The sequence below is a fragment of the Mus caroli genome, unplaced genomic scaffold (assembly GCF_978045245.1).
Source record: "Mus caroli unplaced genomic scaffold, Mus_caroli_1 scaffold_11, whole genome shotgun sequence".
Lineage (NCBI taxonomy): Eukaryota > Metazoa > Chordata > Mammalia > Rodentia > Muridae > Mus > Mus caroli.
In genome coordinates, this window is record NW_028227266.1 from 42,588,424 (window position 1) to 42,604,530 (window position 16,107).

General features: G+C 54.9%; 1 protein-coding gene across 35 annotated transcripts in view; it reads right to left on the bottom strand.

Moving 5' to 3' along the window:
* The window catches only part of Phldb1 (pleckstrin homology like domain family B member 1), a 49,344-nt gene that overhangs the window by 20,546 nt on the left and 12,691 nt on the right, over nt 1-16,107 (bottom strand). For 17 of the 35 annotated variants that reach the window (XM_029481510.2, XM_085844595.1, XM_085844594.1 and 14 more), the window contains exons 5-10: nt 12,114-12,239; nt 9,163-10,514; nt 5,541-5,822; nt 5,049-5,189; nt 4,824-4,961; nt 1,785-1,940 (exon numbers count right to left, since the gene is read on the bottom strand). In XM_029481510.2, the coding sequence (XP_029337370.1) occupies nt 1,785-1,940; nt 4,824-4,961; nt 5,049-5,189; nt 5,541-5,822; nt 9,163-10,514; nt 12,114-12,239 (2,195 nt within the window). Of the gene's footprint in view, nt 1-1,784; nt 1,941-2,293; nt 2,423-4,823; nt 4,962-5,048; nt 5,190-5,540; nt 5,823-9,162; nt 10,515-12,113; nt 12,240-15,158; nt 15,359-16,107 lie in introns of those variants that run through there. The other 18 variants (XM_029481509.2, XM_085844592.1, XM_085844588.1 and 15 more) reach the window with 3 other exon arrangements.

Genomic DNA, 16,107 nt, shown 5'->3' on the forward strand with positions numbered 1-16,107 from the left:
CAACTGCTCTGAACCACAGTGGACAGACACTCTAGGGAAGACAGAGCTTCAGGGGACTTCTGCAGGGACAAGGGCCGGACAAAGCTCACCAGTATAGGAAAGAATGTCACAGTGCACATACACATATGCATACATATGCGTGCGCATGTGCGCACGCATGCACGCACGCACACGCACACGAGTCCAGGCGTTAAGAGCCTGAGCTGGCTTCCCAGCCCTAAGCCAGGCACAAAGAGAAGAGACAGAGTTCCTGAACCCTCAAGGACCTGTAGCTGATCTGGATCTACTGGGTGTATCCTCTCCGAGCAAGGAGGAAGAACAGCGAAGAAACACCAACCCAGATCGCATGTCCCACAGCAGAAATGCCTTGGGCTTTGCAGCCTAGTGAAGTTTAGCAGGCTTGGGTTCCTACCCTGATTCTGAGGCTTGTATGATAAAAGGCTCTGTGCCAACAGGGAGTTTCTGAGTCCTAGGTACTCACCTGTAAAACTAGGCAATACCCTAAGAACAGCACAAGAAACTTAGGTAATGGTCCTAGTAGGATCTGCACCATGAGCCTGGGAAATGGGAGTTTTCTTCCCTTCCTGCGTCTTCTATCAGGACAGTGAGTGCATTTAAAAATATATAATTACTTACTTTATTTTACATGTATTTGTGTGCATGTGTATCTGTGCACTGTGTACCAGGTACACATGCACACACTGTGACAGCCAGAGGTGGTCAGGAAAGGTGTTGGATCCCCTGGAACTGGGGTTAGAGATGATTGTGAACCATTCAGTGGATGATGGGAATCAAATGTGGATCCTTTGGAAAAGCCCCTAGTGCTCTTAACTACCAAGCCATCTCTACAGTCCCCAAGGGCACATTTTTTTTTTTAATGGCAGAACAGCTCAGGGAAGGAAACAGGGATCTGAATGTATGACACCCAGTGGCTCCATTTTACCATTGAACCCCAGGCTGGCCAGCAAGTCCCCATCTCCCATTTGAACCCTACTGGCCAGACTTCGCTGTCCTTATCTTCCACATACACTGTAGCCAGGAAACTGCACATTATATGGGCCTTGGTGTCTGGCATCACCTAAGCCATGCCCCTAACCCTTTCCTGCTTCTCGATGCTACCACATGGCCCATCCTCTGTCACTGTCTATGCTTGGTGTGGCTGAGACTACAGCTTTAGCAAATCAGAGCTGATCAGGGACAATGCTCCATCTTCTCTTTGCAGATAGACTGAGTGGGACCAAAGCAGGAACCCAGGTGGATAACTTCCTAGCTAGGCTAGCCTCTAGATCTTAGGTCTCTGTGTGTATCCCAGAACCTCCAACAGCTCTAGAAGGGCATGGACAGAGATGGAGCTGAATGACAGAGATATAGCTGAATGGCAGATATGTGCTTAGCATACAGAAGGCTCTGGGCTGGATCTCCAACACCAGAAGAAGACATTCAAGGGCAGCAGCAAGGCACCTCAGCTGCAAACTCCTCCTCCACACTCTTTTCCTGGACAAACTACTGAGAGCTCCTAGTGTGAGCAATTACACTTTCCCCTGAGAGACTGCGGAGAGCCAGGGTTTAGTAAAACTAACTCTCCTTGCTGAGCCATCATCATCTGCTCTTCTGCCTTTCCACATTAATTCCACACCAGCCCTGTAGTTCTCATTCTTACTGACAGTCACTAAGTAACAGAGACACAAAAAGATGTCTTTTGTGTCGTTCACAGAATGTGAGTCAACCCCTGGTCACTAGCCTCCATCCTGCACCCAGGCTATGCAGGAGTGAGCAGTGCGCACCTTCCTCTTGCTCACGCTGCGCAGCAACTCAGCCTTGCTCCGCAGCAGCCCTTGGCCGGCCAGCTCCCGCTCCTCCTCCACGCGACTCTCCCGCTCCAGCTGCTGGAACTCCAGGTCCTCAAAGAGCTTTGTCTCAGTCTCTAGAGCGTCTGCTTCCTTCAACGACAGTGACATCGTGTTTGGGTGTGGGGATGCTCCCAAAGCCACTCTGGGCCAGGAAGGCCAGGCCACAGAGTCAGGAGTTAGGTGGGGCTGAACCCGGGGAAACTGGGGAAGGAACCGGTCCCACCGCCCAACTCCCTCTACTTTTTTGGCTGAGCCCTTTTCGCGGGACATCGCTTTCTGGAGCGCTGATCCCACCCAACCTTGCCGGTTCCCTTCCAAGCCTCTGCACCGACCCTGATGTCCGGCAAGTACTGCAGGGGCCAGGTGGTCCTGTCCCACCGCTCTCCTATCTTCGGTCTGGGCGGTGGCCCACGGGGGCCGGGGAGGGGGCTGGTGGAACTGACCCTTCTCAGCTGCTCCTGTAACTGTTCCCGCACTGACTCGGGGCAGTTATCGAGCTGCGTCTGGAGCTCGGCGTAGAGCGCCTGGCGGGCCTCCAGGTGCCTCCGTCCCGCGGCCAGCTCCGCCCTCTCCTGGTCGGCGGGAGGGGAGGGAGGCGGGGCACAGGGGAGAGAGAACACACACTCCTCAACTCCGGCCCGGCGCGGGGGGCAGGGGCGAGCACAGGAGTACACCGGGAGTTGGGGGGCAAGCAGCGAGACGGACGAGAGCAGGAGAAGAAGCAGAGGTTTAAGACGGGACTCAGGCAGGGGACGGTGTAACAAAGGCAGAGGTGTGGGGGCAGGGTGGAAATGTTGGTCCCTTTAGAAATGTTTAGGAAGGTCCTAAGACGGGACCTTCCGGTTCCACTCCAAACTAAAGTTAAAGCTGATGCAACAAGGCAAGTACCGAGCCTTGAGTTCTATCACTGTTCCGAGACCAAAATTTAACCCTGGGGAAAATGGGGATGGTGGGAAGAGTTAAATACAGGCTTGGGGAGTAAACGTGGAGCTCAAGTTGTTAGAGTTACAGCGGTGCAGCAAGGGGACCCCAGCCCAACCCCCATGGCCTCCCTCCCCTCCTGCCCAGGGTGGGGGTGGGGTGCCAGCAAAGCAGGCTGAACTTCAGTAGGGATGAGGGTTGCAATTAGTTCGGCCCGTTGCCATGGTAATAGAAGCCCCAGGAGTGGAGGATACAGGGAGGAGGTGGATGGCTCTGTCTGGGGTGAGATGACACCTCTGAGGGCGGAAAGGGGGACGAGGGAGGAGTTGGTGAGTCACCCCTCTGAAGGACATGCAGAGGAGAAACTGGGATTACTGACTCCAAAGCCAGAGTGGGGCCATGGGCTGGAAGCTGGGCGGGAAAGTCAAGAGAACCTTCCCAACACCACCATCAGCATCACCACCACCACCACCACCACCACCACCACCAGTTCACTATCACGCCTCAAACACCTGGACCGGAGGGAAGGCAAAGTCCTGGGAGCAATCTCAGCTAAATGAGGCTAGCCAAGCTGCTTGTGGAATGCCTTACCCTATGCTGCACCAGCCCAGTTCACCCACCCATCCTGGAGGGAAGGCCTTGGTCAAGCCAGTCCTGAAGTCTAGATGCTACTGCCTGGAAATTATCCTGTGTTCTAGGTGGCCTCCAGGGGTAGAGGTAGGGAAAGGAACATCTGAATTCAGGGAAGCAAGAATGGGTAGCCAACCACTCAGAAAGGGCCTCTCCAAGCTCTCCAAGACTGTGCCCACATCTGACCTCCTTATTACTCAGCTCCAGAGGGCTAAGCAGGAGGGACAAACAGTTCACTGCACCTCCAACCCCTGCCCTTAGGTAAGCAGCCAACGTTATGAAGGCAAAGCCCAGACCTTTCCAGTAGGAGGCGCTGTTTGGGCAGAGCATCTCCTTGGTCATGCACATCTCCCCGCAAAACACACACACACACAAACACACACACACACACTCTTATACTCCTCCTGTCGGTGTTCCACTAAGCAAAATTTAGCTGTGCCTTTCTGCCAGTTCCCTTCTGATAATGGGGACCCACACCAAGAAAAGAAGGCAACATTAGAGGGAAGAGGCCAAGGGCACAAAGGTACCCATGGAGTTAGTAAAGCTGGCATAAGTCAGCCCTGCCTGGGCGGCCTGGCAGTTAGGGGCATGCGAAGAGCCCAGGACAGTGATTAGAGGGGGGCGTTAGTGCAGGCCTGGTCGGCAAGCATAGGGTTAATCTGGCACAGAATCTGGGAGTGTGGTTTTGGGGGCCAGAGCCAAAGCTCCATTTTAAAAAAGGGGGCAACAACGAATTTTTAAGATCCTCAAAATTGAGAACAAGAGGAAGATAAGTCTCAAAAATAATCCAGAAGGAAAAATTAAACCTCTTAGAAAAATACTGTCAAATCCAGAAATAGATGAACCCTCTCCACTTCAGAGCTTTTGGCACGCCGTTGGGCATCTTGGACATGGCTGGCACAACCCCCGTGGGATGGAGCAGCCCCTGAAGACTGGCACTCAATCTGAAAGGGTCAGGGGCAGGGCTGGGACCATCTGGGATGGGAGGCTGCAGATCCTGATGATAGGAAACAGAGGCCTGTGGGCCATCTCCCAAAGACCACATCCTAAGCACCTGAGGCATGCTGGAGGGAGCTTTCTCCTCATGGTGGGCTCCAAACCCGAGTCATGCCCCCCACCCCAGCAGCACCGGTCCTTCAGGCTGTGCTCAGTGCCCAAGAAAGGGCTTTGGCACTCCCTAGAAGGACCACACAGGTTCCAGAACGGCAGGCACCCAGGCAACCAGAGGCAGCACAGAGATCTAGACCCCCAAACACCAGACCAGCCCCCGGCAGTACCATCCAAGCTTGTATCTTCCATAGAGAACAAGGGCCCCTGTCCCTAGAGGGCTACAGAGACCACTTGGATTGCAGGACGGATGTGCATCGCCAGGGAAGGGATATTGCCTTCCTTCTGGGCCACTGGTAGTCAGGTATGGGTTACCTTGTCCCTGTCCTTCTGGATGCCTGTCTCCAAGGCCACCAACTTCTCCTGCAGCTGGTCCACCGCCCTTTGTTCCTTCTGCAGCGAGGCACGCTCCGCCTCCCGCTCCCCCTGCAGCAGCGCTCTCTCCATCTCGGCCTAGACACGGGTATCAGCATTCTGTCAAGGCCGGGACCAAAGAGTGAGGCCCCATCCCAGGGCCTGCACACCTCCCAGCCAGGTCACCTCTCGAGCTGCCTCCTGCAGCTGCTGTTCCAGCTCCTTCACTCGGATCTTCAGCTGTTCTACTCGCCCCAGAACCTGAGCCCGCTCCTCTTCCACAGCCAGCACCTCGCCTTGGTGCTTCGCGCCAGGAGCGTCTTCATGCTGGAGGGGAGGAGGGCACCATGGGAGAAGTCTGGAACCTTCTAGGATCCGACTAAGAGGGCGGATTACACGCTCCTCAAAGCACTTCGAAAGGGTAACTAGACCAAAACAAGAGGCCGCTTTCCTCCCAGTCAGGGAGCTCAGCTATCGGGAAAGGATTTACCAGAGTGCCAGGGTTGGGTGGGGCCCAGAGGACAAACAGGTCTTAAAGCACATTTATAGCTTGGGAAAGTCATGGTCACCTCCTTTCCCTCCTGACACCCACAGTTCTTCATTCTGGTCTCACCCAAGCCTTGATCCCTTCACTACCTCCACACCAGCCCCGCCCAGGGCCGGCCCTGTCCCCCTCACCTCCTGCTGGGTGCTCTCAGTGCTGCTGCATTCCTCTTTGAGATTCTCTTCATCAGAGCGCTCCATGCTCTCCCACAGGCGCTGGGAGGCACCTCCAGACTCCTCGCCGCACCTTCCAGAGACTACTATGGCTCCTGCCAAGCCTCTTGAGGGCCTCCTGCCTGCCAAGGCCAGCGCTGCCGTGGCCTCTCCAATACTGGGTAGCTCCCCAGTCTCAGGTCCCCCGTCAGCTCGGCTGTACTCAGCACACAGGTTCAGGATGGTCTCCAGGCGCTGGCGTTCCTAGGGACAACGGACAGAGCAGAATGTGAAGAGCAGAAGTCTGAGACCCAGTGCAGCTTGAGCCAGGGCATGTTGACCCCTAGAAACTCTGGGCTCAGCATCGTGAAGATAACCTCAACCTTGAGAATGGTGGGAGACCAGGTGGTGGTACACAGCACTCTGGAGGCAAAGACTGGCGGATCTTAGAATCTGAGGCCAGCCTGGTTGGTCTACAGAGTGAGACTCAGGCCATCCAACCAAAGACTATCTAGTGAGAACCTGTCTTAAAAGAAAAAAAAATCTATGGGAGGTAGAGGGGAAAGAGGGCTCCTCAAAAGCAGGCAAGAGAATGTGGCCATGTCACCTGTCCATTGGCCGGCCCCTCCCATCTCTCTGTTTACTCTCCCTAGGAAGAGGCATCTTCATAGTCACACAGAGACATCCAAACACACATGGGAACATACAGGGTAAGCAGCCCAAGACCATAATGAAGCCAGGTGGTGATGGTGCACACCTTTAATCCCAGTACTCGGGAGACAGAGGTAAGGGATCTCTGTGAGTTCGAGGCCAGCCTGGTGTACAGAGTTCCAGGACAGCCAAGGCTACACAGAAAAACCAAAAAGACCATAATGGGACACAGAGCTATCGAGTGCTCATATTGATACAGGTTAGGGCACAAGGGCACACTGATACATTACTTCTGTCACATAGGCACACACAGACACTCCATGTGCCCTGGGAGGTACATCAGCATTAACAGGTAGGCACACACTAAGACACCAGCCCCAACACGCACACACACAGAGATAAACATAGTCTATATACAGCTGGGTGGGCATCTGCAGACAGCCAGGGCTGGAAAGTGGAGCACGGGCCACAGGACCTGACAGTCCAGACACAGAGAGAAAAGGCAGGGGGGACACTGTCTTTCCAGCCCCACCTCAGCTCCAAGTCACTCAGGATGCCATCCCTTTGCTCCTTAAGGCCGTGCCAGCTGTGATCGAGAACTCTGTGCTGGCATGGCACTCTCTCCTCTCACTACAAATCCTGACGCAGTCACGGTCACCCCTCAGGTCCTAGGACTCGAGGGAATTACTGCAGTCACGTTCCTGGTCCCTATCCTGCCCATCCATTTTTAACACCCAAGCCCTGGCTTTCAAGCCCAGAGCCTTACAGTGCTTTCTGAGGTCTCTGATCGCAAGTATCTCTCACCACGTACATTAATTTTGGCCTCACCCTTCCTATCCCAGAACACTTACCCAGCTTTCTTCCTGCTGCTTGCCCAGTTGTGTGGCAAAAGATCCAGGAACCAAGCCTCAGCACCCAGGAGGTTGGGCCAATGCCTCACCCCCGCCCTAGGACCCAGATAAGCAGCCTGGCAGAGGTGGGAGGGGCAGGGTGCGGGCGGCCTCTGACTTAAAGTGGCAGGTGGGGCAGGTTGGGGCTGGCGGTGAGGTGTGTACCTGTGTGTGGGGATGGGGGTGGGGAGGCTGGGCCCAGCACTTGATTATGTCAGGCTCATCAGCCCTCCTGGGATGAGGATCCCGGGTCACCAATGCACAACAGTGTCAAAAAGGTGTAACAAAGAATAGTACAGGAGTCCTGACTCCCACCAGGGTGAGGGTACACCATCCCATACCCTCACCCCACCCTGACCTGTCTCTTCCCAGATTCTTCAGACAAACGTCCTCCTCAAACCAATTCCAGGGTACCTGTGTCTCAAAATAACCTGGGCTTTCTGCTCTTGAGGGGAAGAAGGGGAAAACCATGCTCTGAGCATGCACACAGCAGCCAATGCCCCTGGAGCGCCCTATGCTATTTGGGGGAATCCCTGCCCCCTCCCTGCTCAGATGCCATCTCTAGACCAGCTGCCCAGAACCACACCCAGACTCCGCAGCACCCACATTTATGCATGCAGACACATACAATCATGGGGGCAGACCAGGGGGGCTGCCCACCCTGCCTTTCCCTCTTCCTTAGAGCCATGCTCTCAGAGGACCCATCTGAGCCACAGTCAGTGATTCATGCCCACTTGTCGATGCCAAAGAGATGCGAGAAAGGGGGACCAGTGTTTCCCTAAAGGATAAGTCCGAGGTAAAGGTGCCTGCGTGCGAGAACGATGACCTGAGTCTGACCCCCAAAACCCATGCATAGGGAAAGGAAAGAATGAGCCCACAAAACTGTCCTCTGCTCTCTACTCTCATCAGGGCATAGGCCTACACACACACACACACACTCACACTCACACACTCAATAAATAAAAGCTTTAAAAGAAGGACTCCCCCCAACCCCAGCCCACGTGGGGCATGGTCACAAGCGTGTGTAATCTCTGCTCAGGAGGCAATCAGAAAGATCATGAACTCAAGCTCAACCTGGGCCACACAGCAAGCTCACAGCCACACTGGGTTACACAACCAAAGGGGGAAAAAAAAAGAGGAGCAGGAGAGAAAAATAATTCTAGGGCTGGGGCTATCGCTCAATGCTGGAGTGCTGTTCTGACTTGCCAAAGGTCCTAGGTTCAAGGCCTGGCACCATAAAAATGAAAGGCCAGATAAATTAATGTTCCAGTCTGGGCCTCAGCCTCAAAACTTAGAGATGCAAGACTTCACCACATGTGCGCTTTCCTGAAACACTGCACTAGGGTAAACCCTATGAACCTAACTCACACAGCAAAACAAATGATCTGCCGTAGAATAGACGCAAAATTAGCAAGAATTCAAAACCAAAATCGAGAGCCTGGGAGACAGCTCTGCTGGCAAAGCACCTAGGACCTGAGTTCGATCCTCCAGTCACTCTAGCGCTGGGGAGGCAGAGACAGAAGAACCTGAGGCCTTGCTGTCCAGCCAGTTCAGCTAAACCAGTATGTCTCAGGTTCAACGAGAGACTGTCTCAAAAAACAAAACCTCACCAGGCAGTAGTGGCTCACGCCTTTAATTCGGCAGATTTCTTAGTTTGAAGCCAGCCTGCCTGGTCTACAGAATGAGTTCTAGGACAGCCAAGGCTACACAGAGAAACCTTGTCTCAACCTCCCCCGCCACCAAACCAAACCAAACCAAACCAACCAAACAAACAAACGAAATCACCGAAGGGCAATTGAGGAAGACACTACCCACTCATCTCTGGCCTACACACACCTGCACACACGTATACAAAACTAAAAAATTTAGAAAGCCTTAGTGATTTCAAAGATGGTTTCTCTCCAAGGAATCAGGATGGTGAGACACAGGTCACTTAACCTGATGGTTCATCTTGAATCCGCCCAGGCCCTGTACACGGCCCCTCCTGTTCTGCCGGCTGGCCTGCCCACACCTTGGCAGAGGCACCGCCTTGGGCAGCGGCAGCCTCCCTGGCATTGGCTCACCAGCCTCTCCATCTCCTGCTCCCGGAGCCGCTCTTGGCGCTGCCGACGGTGGTACTCCAGAAGTTCATCCTCATTGTCGCTGATCTCCGTGATGCTGTTTTTCCTCTCCCTTGGGATGGGTACACGCAAGTCGCCACTGGAGAGCTTCCTCTGAGCACGGGGGCTCTGACGAGGTGAAGCCCCAGTAAGAGAGCCCAGACTGTAGGCTGGGCTCAGCCTGCCACTGAAGCTGCCCTTGCGAGGTGCCAGGGACTCCCCGAGGGTGGGCGAGGGACTCCGAGTCCTGCGACCCCGTGCTCCTAGAGTCAGGGAGAAGTCCTCAGGTGAAGTCCCGTGGGCTGCCCAGCGCCGGGGCCGGGGACTCTCTGCCACTTCCCTGCTTAGCTTGGGATCTGGGGCAGTCCGGGCTGGCAATGGGGACAGAGCCCTTCGAGACAGAGATGGACTCAACGGGGGCAGTTCCCGCATACTGTCCAGGCCCCTCCGGCCCAGGCGGGGACTCTCAGGAGGCTGGAGGGTACGAGTTGCTGCTAACCCATCCGAAAATGTTCTGCCCACCAGTTGTCGAGAGGGGCTGCTTGTTAGTACCCGCTCTGTGCCTGGGGGCTCACGGAAAGGACTGGGAGGGCGGTCCTGGAGTGTGCCGATCTTGTTTCGGGGAGCAGGCACTGGAGACTGGAACTTGGGGCTGCCAGGAATACTGGCGGGTTGGCTGCGGGCACCGGATGATGGGTATTCACTCAGGCTGATAGCCACCACAGGTAACTGCCCACCTAGCCGGGGACTCTCAGTGGTTCTGCGGGCCTCAGCCAAGACGGTAGCGGCAGGACTGTCCGTCAGAAGACCCCGGAGACCAGGGCTGGGAGGTCTCTCATGACCCCCTTTTCTGCCCAGCCGGGGACTGTCAGAGGAGCGGGAACCACTTGGGCGAGACTGTGGAGGCTGCAGAGCCAAATGGTAGCTAGAGGAGCGGGCAGGCACCAATGGGGGCACTGAGGGTCCTGGCTCCTGCCCACTTGGTGAATGGCTAGCACAGCTTCCGCTGCTGGCTGGTGAGGAAAGCGGAGAGAAGGCTGGAGAGGTGTTCTCATAGCTGGAGCCCACAGACATGGCACCCGGGCTGGTTGGAGGGGACAACAGGTAGTGTGCGCCGTTAGCCATTGGCGACAATGGGGATGTGGCTGCAGGCTTCTTGCCTGCAGCTCCAGGCTCCTCTAGCACCAATGAGTCCATGATTTCCTGCAGGTCCTTTTCAATAGAGCTCACCAGGGAACTGTGGCTGGCACAGGCTGACGGTGCCCGGGTTACAGGTTGTGCTGTGTGGTTCCCATTGACCAGGCTCTCCGATTCAGCTGAGGGAGAAATGCAAAGAGGCCTCAAGCTCCAGTTTTTGGCTCGAGCCACATACATGCACAAGCAAGAAAGTACCATCCTACCTCATCCTAGGGCAACGGGGCCTCGAGGGCTCTGGAGAAGGAGCCAGGAGAGCTGAGCTCTGGTACCAACCCACTCTGCCACTGACCTGTTCTACAGCTTCATCCAAACTCTCTTGCCCTTGGTTCCCCTTCTATAAAGGGAGATGGTAGGCAAGGCCTCCCTGGCTCTAACTCTGAATGACTCAGGACAGAATCAGCAACAGTACTAGGTATGTACTTCTAGGTCTAGTCATTTCTAACTCGCTCCAGCAAGATGGTTCTCTTTGCCTTGGTTTTCCCAACTTTCTGTGCCTCTCTTTTAGGAAGAGCAAGTAGGCACACTACAAAAGAGATGTGGACCTACCGTGGAGCTGGCCAGAAGTTCCAAGGCTTCTCAGTCTAAGGGACACCAGAGCCTTTCAATATACCAGTCAGAGGCTGGGGGTGGGGGTGGGGCTCCAGGGCTGTATGAGCAGGGGATGTGGTACCAGCTTATCCGATCCAACACAAGAGAAGGATCAGCTAACCGCTTGTGCTTGGAAGCCTGGCTGAGGAGCCTTGAGGTGCAGTTGCATGTCTCCAATTATTCCATTAAGCCACACCAGCAAGAGCTGGCTTTTGCCTGGCCCTAGCCCCTGTCAACCATCCAAGAGTTCAGAATCCTCAGAACCAATGAACAGCTAAAGGAGTGACATGACCCAAATTGGGTTGGGGCAAAGTGAGTCCCCAGGGGACTGGAAGTCATAGGTGTGGGGAGTGAAGAAAAGAATGGGTTTGCAAGGCTGTGTTTGGGTCCTAGTCAGAGGGGGGCCCCATGTGTCTCCAGTGACCACCTGCCTTTCCTGAAGTCACCAGACTGCGTAGTTCACTAATAATCACTCCATCAAGGGAACGTGACATACGTGCTCACCTGCCACAGAACCAGCCTTGGCCCTCGAGGCCCACAGTCATCTGAACGTCATTGTGGAGGAGCCTAGGACAGCATCTACAACTAGCTAGCTTCCCCATCTGCACCCTGCCCCCTTGGCAGCCTGCGGAGGGGCCTGTGTCGAGATTCCTAGAACAATCACCAATTCTCTTCTAGGGATCAATAATTCACACACAGGCTGCAGCTGGCTGCAGCTGCTCTCTGAGTCATCGGTCAGCATGGCATGGCCTGAGGGTTGAGGAGGGCCTGTGGACATGATCACCAGCAGGTGGGACCGTCCCACCCCAGAAGCTACCAAGGTCACATGAGGCACTCCTGTGATGACATACAATGAGTGGCATCTTTCGAGGCAGCGGGGTTCCAAGCTAACAGAACTTTGTATGTGCCCTCAAGGCACGTGACTTCCCAGTTTGAGCCAAGCAGCAATGCCTTGGATCTTCTCCAGTGGCCCTATGGCCTAGCATTCTCTACCAGCCCGTGGCAGGTGGCAGTGAGCCCAGACCATCGGGACTGTCCTAACCTAACACTCTGAGAGTGGTTGGAACAGGCAAGGACACATGTCCAAGGGGTGCCACTTACCCAGCCACCTGCCCCAGCTAGCTACTTACCAGAGCCAGGGTTGTAGGTGGGCCCTGGGGCCCGGCCCCCTGCTGGAATCATACTTTTCATCCACTTGGCTTCGGCTGGATGGTTAAAGCGCAGGAAGGTGGATTGACCCAGACACAACATGCAGCCTACAGAGAAAGCACTCACTTAGAAAGTGCAGGCAGGGATGAAGCTACCCCAGTCACAATCCTAGCAAGCTTACCCTCAGCTCTCAAGAGCCATCCCTGCCTGCACTCACACGGTGTGCTCACTGTGCTTACCTGGCCTGCCTCTCTTTGCATCTCAGATGGAGTCCTGAGATGGGTTCCGAGGCACAAGTCAGAATAGGCACGGTCACTGCCAAGGAAGTTCCCCAAATTGGAGTCCTATTTACTAGCTATGAAATCTTCAGGTGATGTCACTACACCTCTAAGCTAGTTCTCTCCCAGGAAATGGGACACTTGATACTACTAGATCTCCCGGGGTTAATAAGACCGTATTACTGAAAATGCTCCAGAAGTGGAAAGAATTCTTCTGGAAAAAAAAAAAAAGAACGCTCAGAGATGGCAGTGGGTAAGGGGACACTCAGAGATGGCAGTGGGTAAGGGGACACTCAGAGATGGCAGTGGGTAAGAGGACTTGCGGTTCTTGGTACCCAGGACCTACAAGGTGGCTCTAAACCATCTGTCCCTCCAGTCCCATGAGCTGTGATGCCTTCTAATTTCTGAGTGCACTAGGTATTTACGTGGTGCCCTGACATACAGGCAAAACACTCATAAAAAAAGCAAACAAAACATAAAATAAATACATTTTAAAAAGGAAAAATGAACATCCAATATCAATGTGATGTGTACCAGTGATTCACCGAATTGCCTCTTGGGTAAAAGTGTTAGTTTTAGAGGCAGTATCTTCCAGAGTCACACACAAAAAAACCTGTAAGATATGGAACAAGTAAAACCCCAGAGATAAGTCAGGTGCACGGGTGGGGCTCAGCATCTAGTCTGATCCCTTTCCGTGGTATGACTTCAGGAGGGCTACCACCCTCTCTGAGCATCTAAGGAACAAACTCTTCTCTTTTCCAGGCAAAGCATCCCCTGGCTATATCTTGCTCTCCCACAGACTCTAGTCAGTTCTCTGCCACTGGGCTCCTTGAGGCCAAGCACATTCCCAGGCAAAAGATGCAAGCCCAGTCCTGCCCAGGAAGTACGAGTGCATAGAAAGAGGTGGGTATGTGGGAGCCAGAAAATGTAGCCAGGGGCTTGGGAGTGTGCGCAGCAGCAGGTGTGCCCACAGGCGCCTAAGCCTGGCTGGCAGAATTCCTCCTTCTGGCTATGCCAGGTGTTCCAGGCTCCTGCCGAAGATACTATACGGAAAGAAGCCAGAGCCCCTAGGGCTCTCTACTACATAGCCTTCCAATTTGTCCACACTCCCGGACCCAACCTCTTGGCTACCCAATGTGGTGCTACACAGTGCCCGGTGCCTCACGCCAGTCTTGGATAAGACTGGCAGGGAAGTCTACATTCCAGGACGTTGAGGCAGTTTCAGCTCAGGGAGGCTGCAAGGGCAAGGGGCATCCCAGGGCAAGGGGGTACTTTGGCAGGACCCCTCTTGAGCTTAGTGGTCTGGTCTTGGGACCCTGGACCCTGAGAGGCTGACACTCAAAGAAGCCCACCCATAGCAGAAAACTGTAGCGGACAAAGCCACCCACTACTTTGGCAAACCCACAGGCCCTCCCAGGCAGACGGCACCAACAGTTCTAAAGGCTGATGGGTAGTTGAGAGAACAGGGAAGGCCTTCCCTGCCAAGCCACCAATCAGAGGAGCTAATCCCACAGTAATCATAACTGGGATAAATAATAGTCACCCAAGCCATCCACCTAATTACAAGCACAGCTGTTTCAGAGAAAGCCAGTCACCCCCTCCCCTTTTGGCCAAATATTTAACAGTCTAATTAATGATGAATTTGAAGGGTCTAGACAGATTCACTCAACTCTAGGGTGAGAGGGGGCAAGGGCTCTGGCTCTCTGCACAGTCCAAACTGGGCAGCAGGTGGGGAGGCAGGGTGGATTCCATCCAAGCAGTGCCACACAAGGAGGCTTTGGGTATCTAGGGACCCTCTTCCCTGGCACCTACAGACTACATACACTGCCCTGCCCTTCCCCCCATTCACACCCAGGGGGTGTGGCCATGTTGCTCTGGGCTATAAATAGTGGTGCCAGGCACTGGCTCTGTATTAATAGAGTGGGCAGGAGGGCAGCGGAACAGAGAGCAGACCAGCTCTGGCCCAAATTAACTTACTATTTGTACTCAGGGGCCCCACGCATCGCTCCAACTCTGGCACCTACTGCCCCCAGAGACCTGGCCAGCCCATCTATGTCAGGAAGCCCTCACTCTGCTCACTCAGCTCCCACAGATTCCCTGGGCACTCTGGCTATCCAGCCAGAGTCAACAGTCCCTGCCTTGTCCTCTCTGCTCAGAAGGACTCAGGGTCCAGCTGTGTACAGGTGGGTGGAGGAACTGCACATCTAGAGGGAAAACACCGGGGCAAAGGAGAGGGTGGATCCTGTTTGTGAGAGATGCAGAAGGGAAACACCCCACGCAGCCTCACACACAGACACTCAGAAACCACATAGGCTCGCGGCCATATGGGCAGACATGCTGCACACTCACAGTGACAGTCACTGCCCTGCTGGCCACACAAATAGAATGGACTGGCCAGAGGGAAGCTGGGTGAGGGGTGAATGTGAGAAAGAATCTTAGCTCTTCTCATCAGAGACTCCTTCTGATGATAGCATAGGCTCCCTAAACCTATGCAGGACCCCTCTACAGGCTCCGGAGGCGGGTCCCAACAAGCAGATTCTCCAGAGATGGGGAAGATGGGGTCTGCACAGCCATTCAGTAACTCAGACCACCACTCACAGACGTTCTGAGCACACAAACCATCAGATTAACAGCCTCAGGCTCCCACTGGGGGGCGAAGACCCCATTCCTCTCATTGCGCCCACCCGTCCCAGAACGCCCCTCCCAGCTGGAACGTCTACGCCCGGTTGCCTGGAGCTGTTGGCTGACCTGGCGGAGGACTCACCGCTGAACCAGGACCTCCGGACTGTTTGCTCCTACCAGCCCGGGCCCTGCAGGTCGCCCGCCCGCCCTGGGCCTTTGAGGGGGCGGGCCGACCTCCCGCGCCGCCGGCTCCAGGCGCGGTGCGAGCAGCCAGGGAGCGAGCAGCCGCCAATGCCCGGGGAGGGGCGGGCCGGCCACCACAGGCGGGGGAAGGGAGCCAGAGAGGGAGGGACAAAGGCGAGGAGGAGGGGAAGAGGAAGTGATGGAGGAGAGGAGTGTGGAGCTGGATGGAGAAGGCGGGGTGGGAGGGAGGATGCCACCAGGCGGCGGGATGAAGAACCCGCGCTCGGGGCTGGAGGGATAGTAGGGCAGGCAGGAGAGGTTCCCAGGGAGATGACGTTAAAAGTTAAGGTGAGAGGTAAACAGAGGCCAGAAGATAGAGAGCCAGAGGTCGGAGTTCTGTCATACCTAAAGCTCTCTAGAGTAGGAAGCCAATGACCGAAGCCCACAGCTGTGGGGCCAGCCAGTGTCACCTTAGGACAGTCACACCTTCTGGCCTGGTGGCCTTGGATTCCTATCCACTGACTGAGGGAGATGGTGACAGCAGTGGATATGCTATGACTCCATACATGATGGAGAAAAAGTGGGACTCCCCACAGGATCCAGCTAGGGTCACTGGGGTCAGCTACGATCCTCAGTCCAGCACTGTGACAAGGTCACCCTGGGCTGAGAGCTCAGGCCAAGGCAGTGTTCTGTGTAATGCAAGCAACACCGATCTGAGCTCCTGTCAGCACCCTAATTGCCTTTTTCTTCTGGGCCCACCTGTCAAGAGTTCACGGGTATTGGCCCAGGCTGGATCAATGTCTTGCTCCTCAGAGCCAGTCCACAGGGCAGCCCTCCTTCCACTTAGTCACAATTTCAAGTTGTAGTGGCTGTGGCAAAGAGCTGTTCCCTA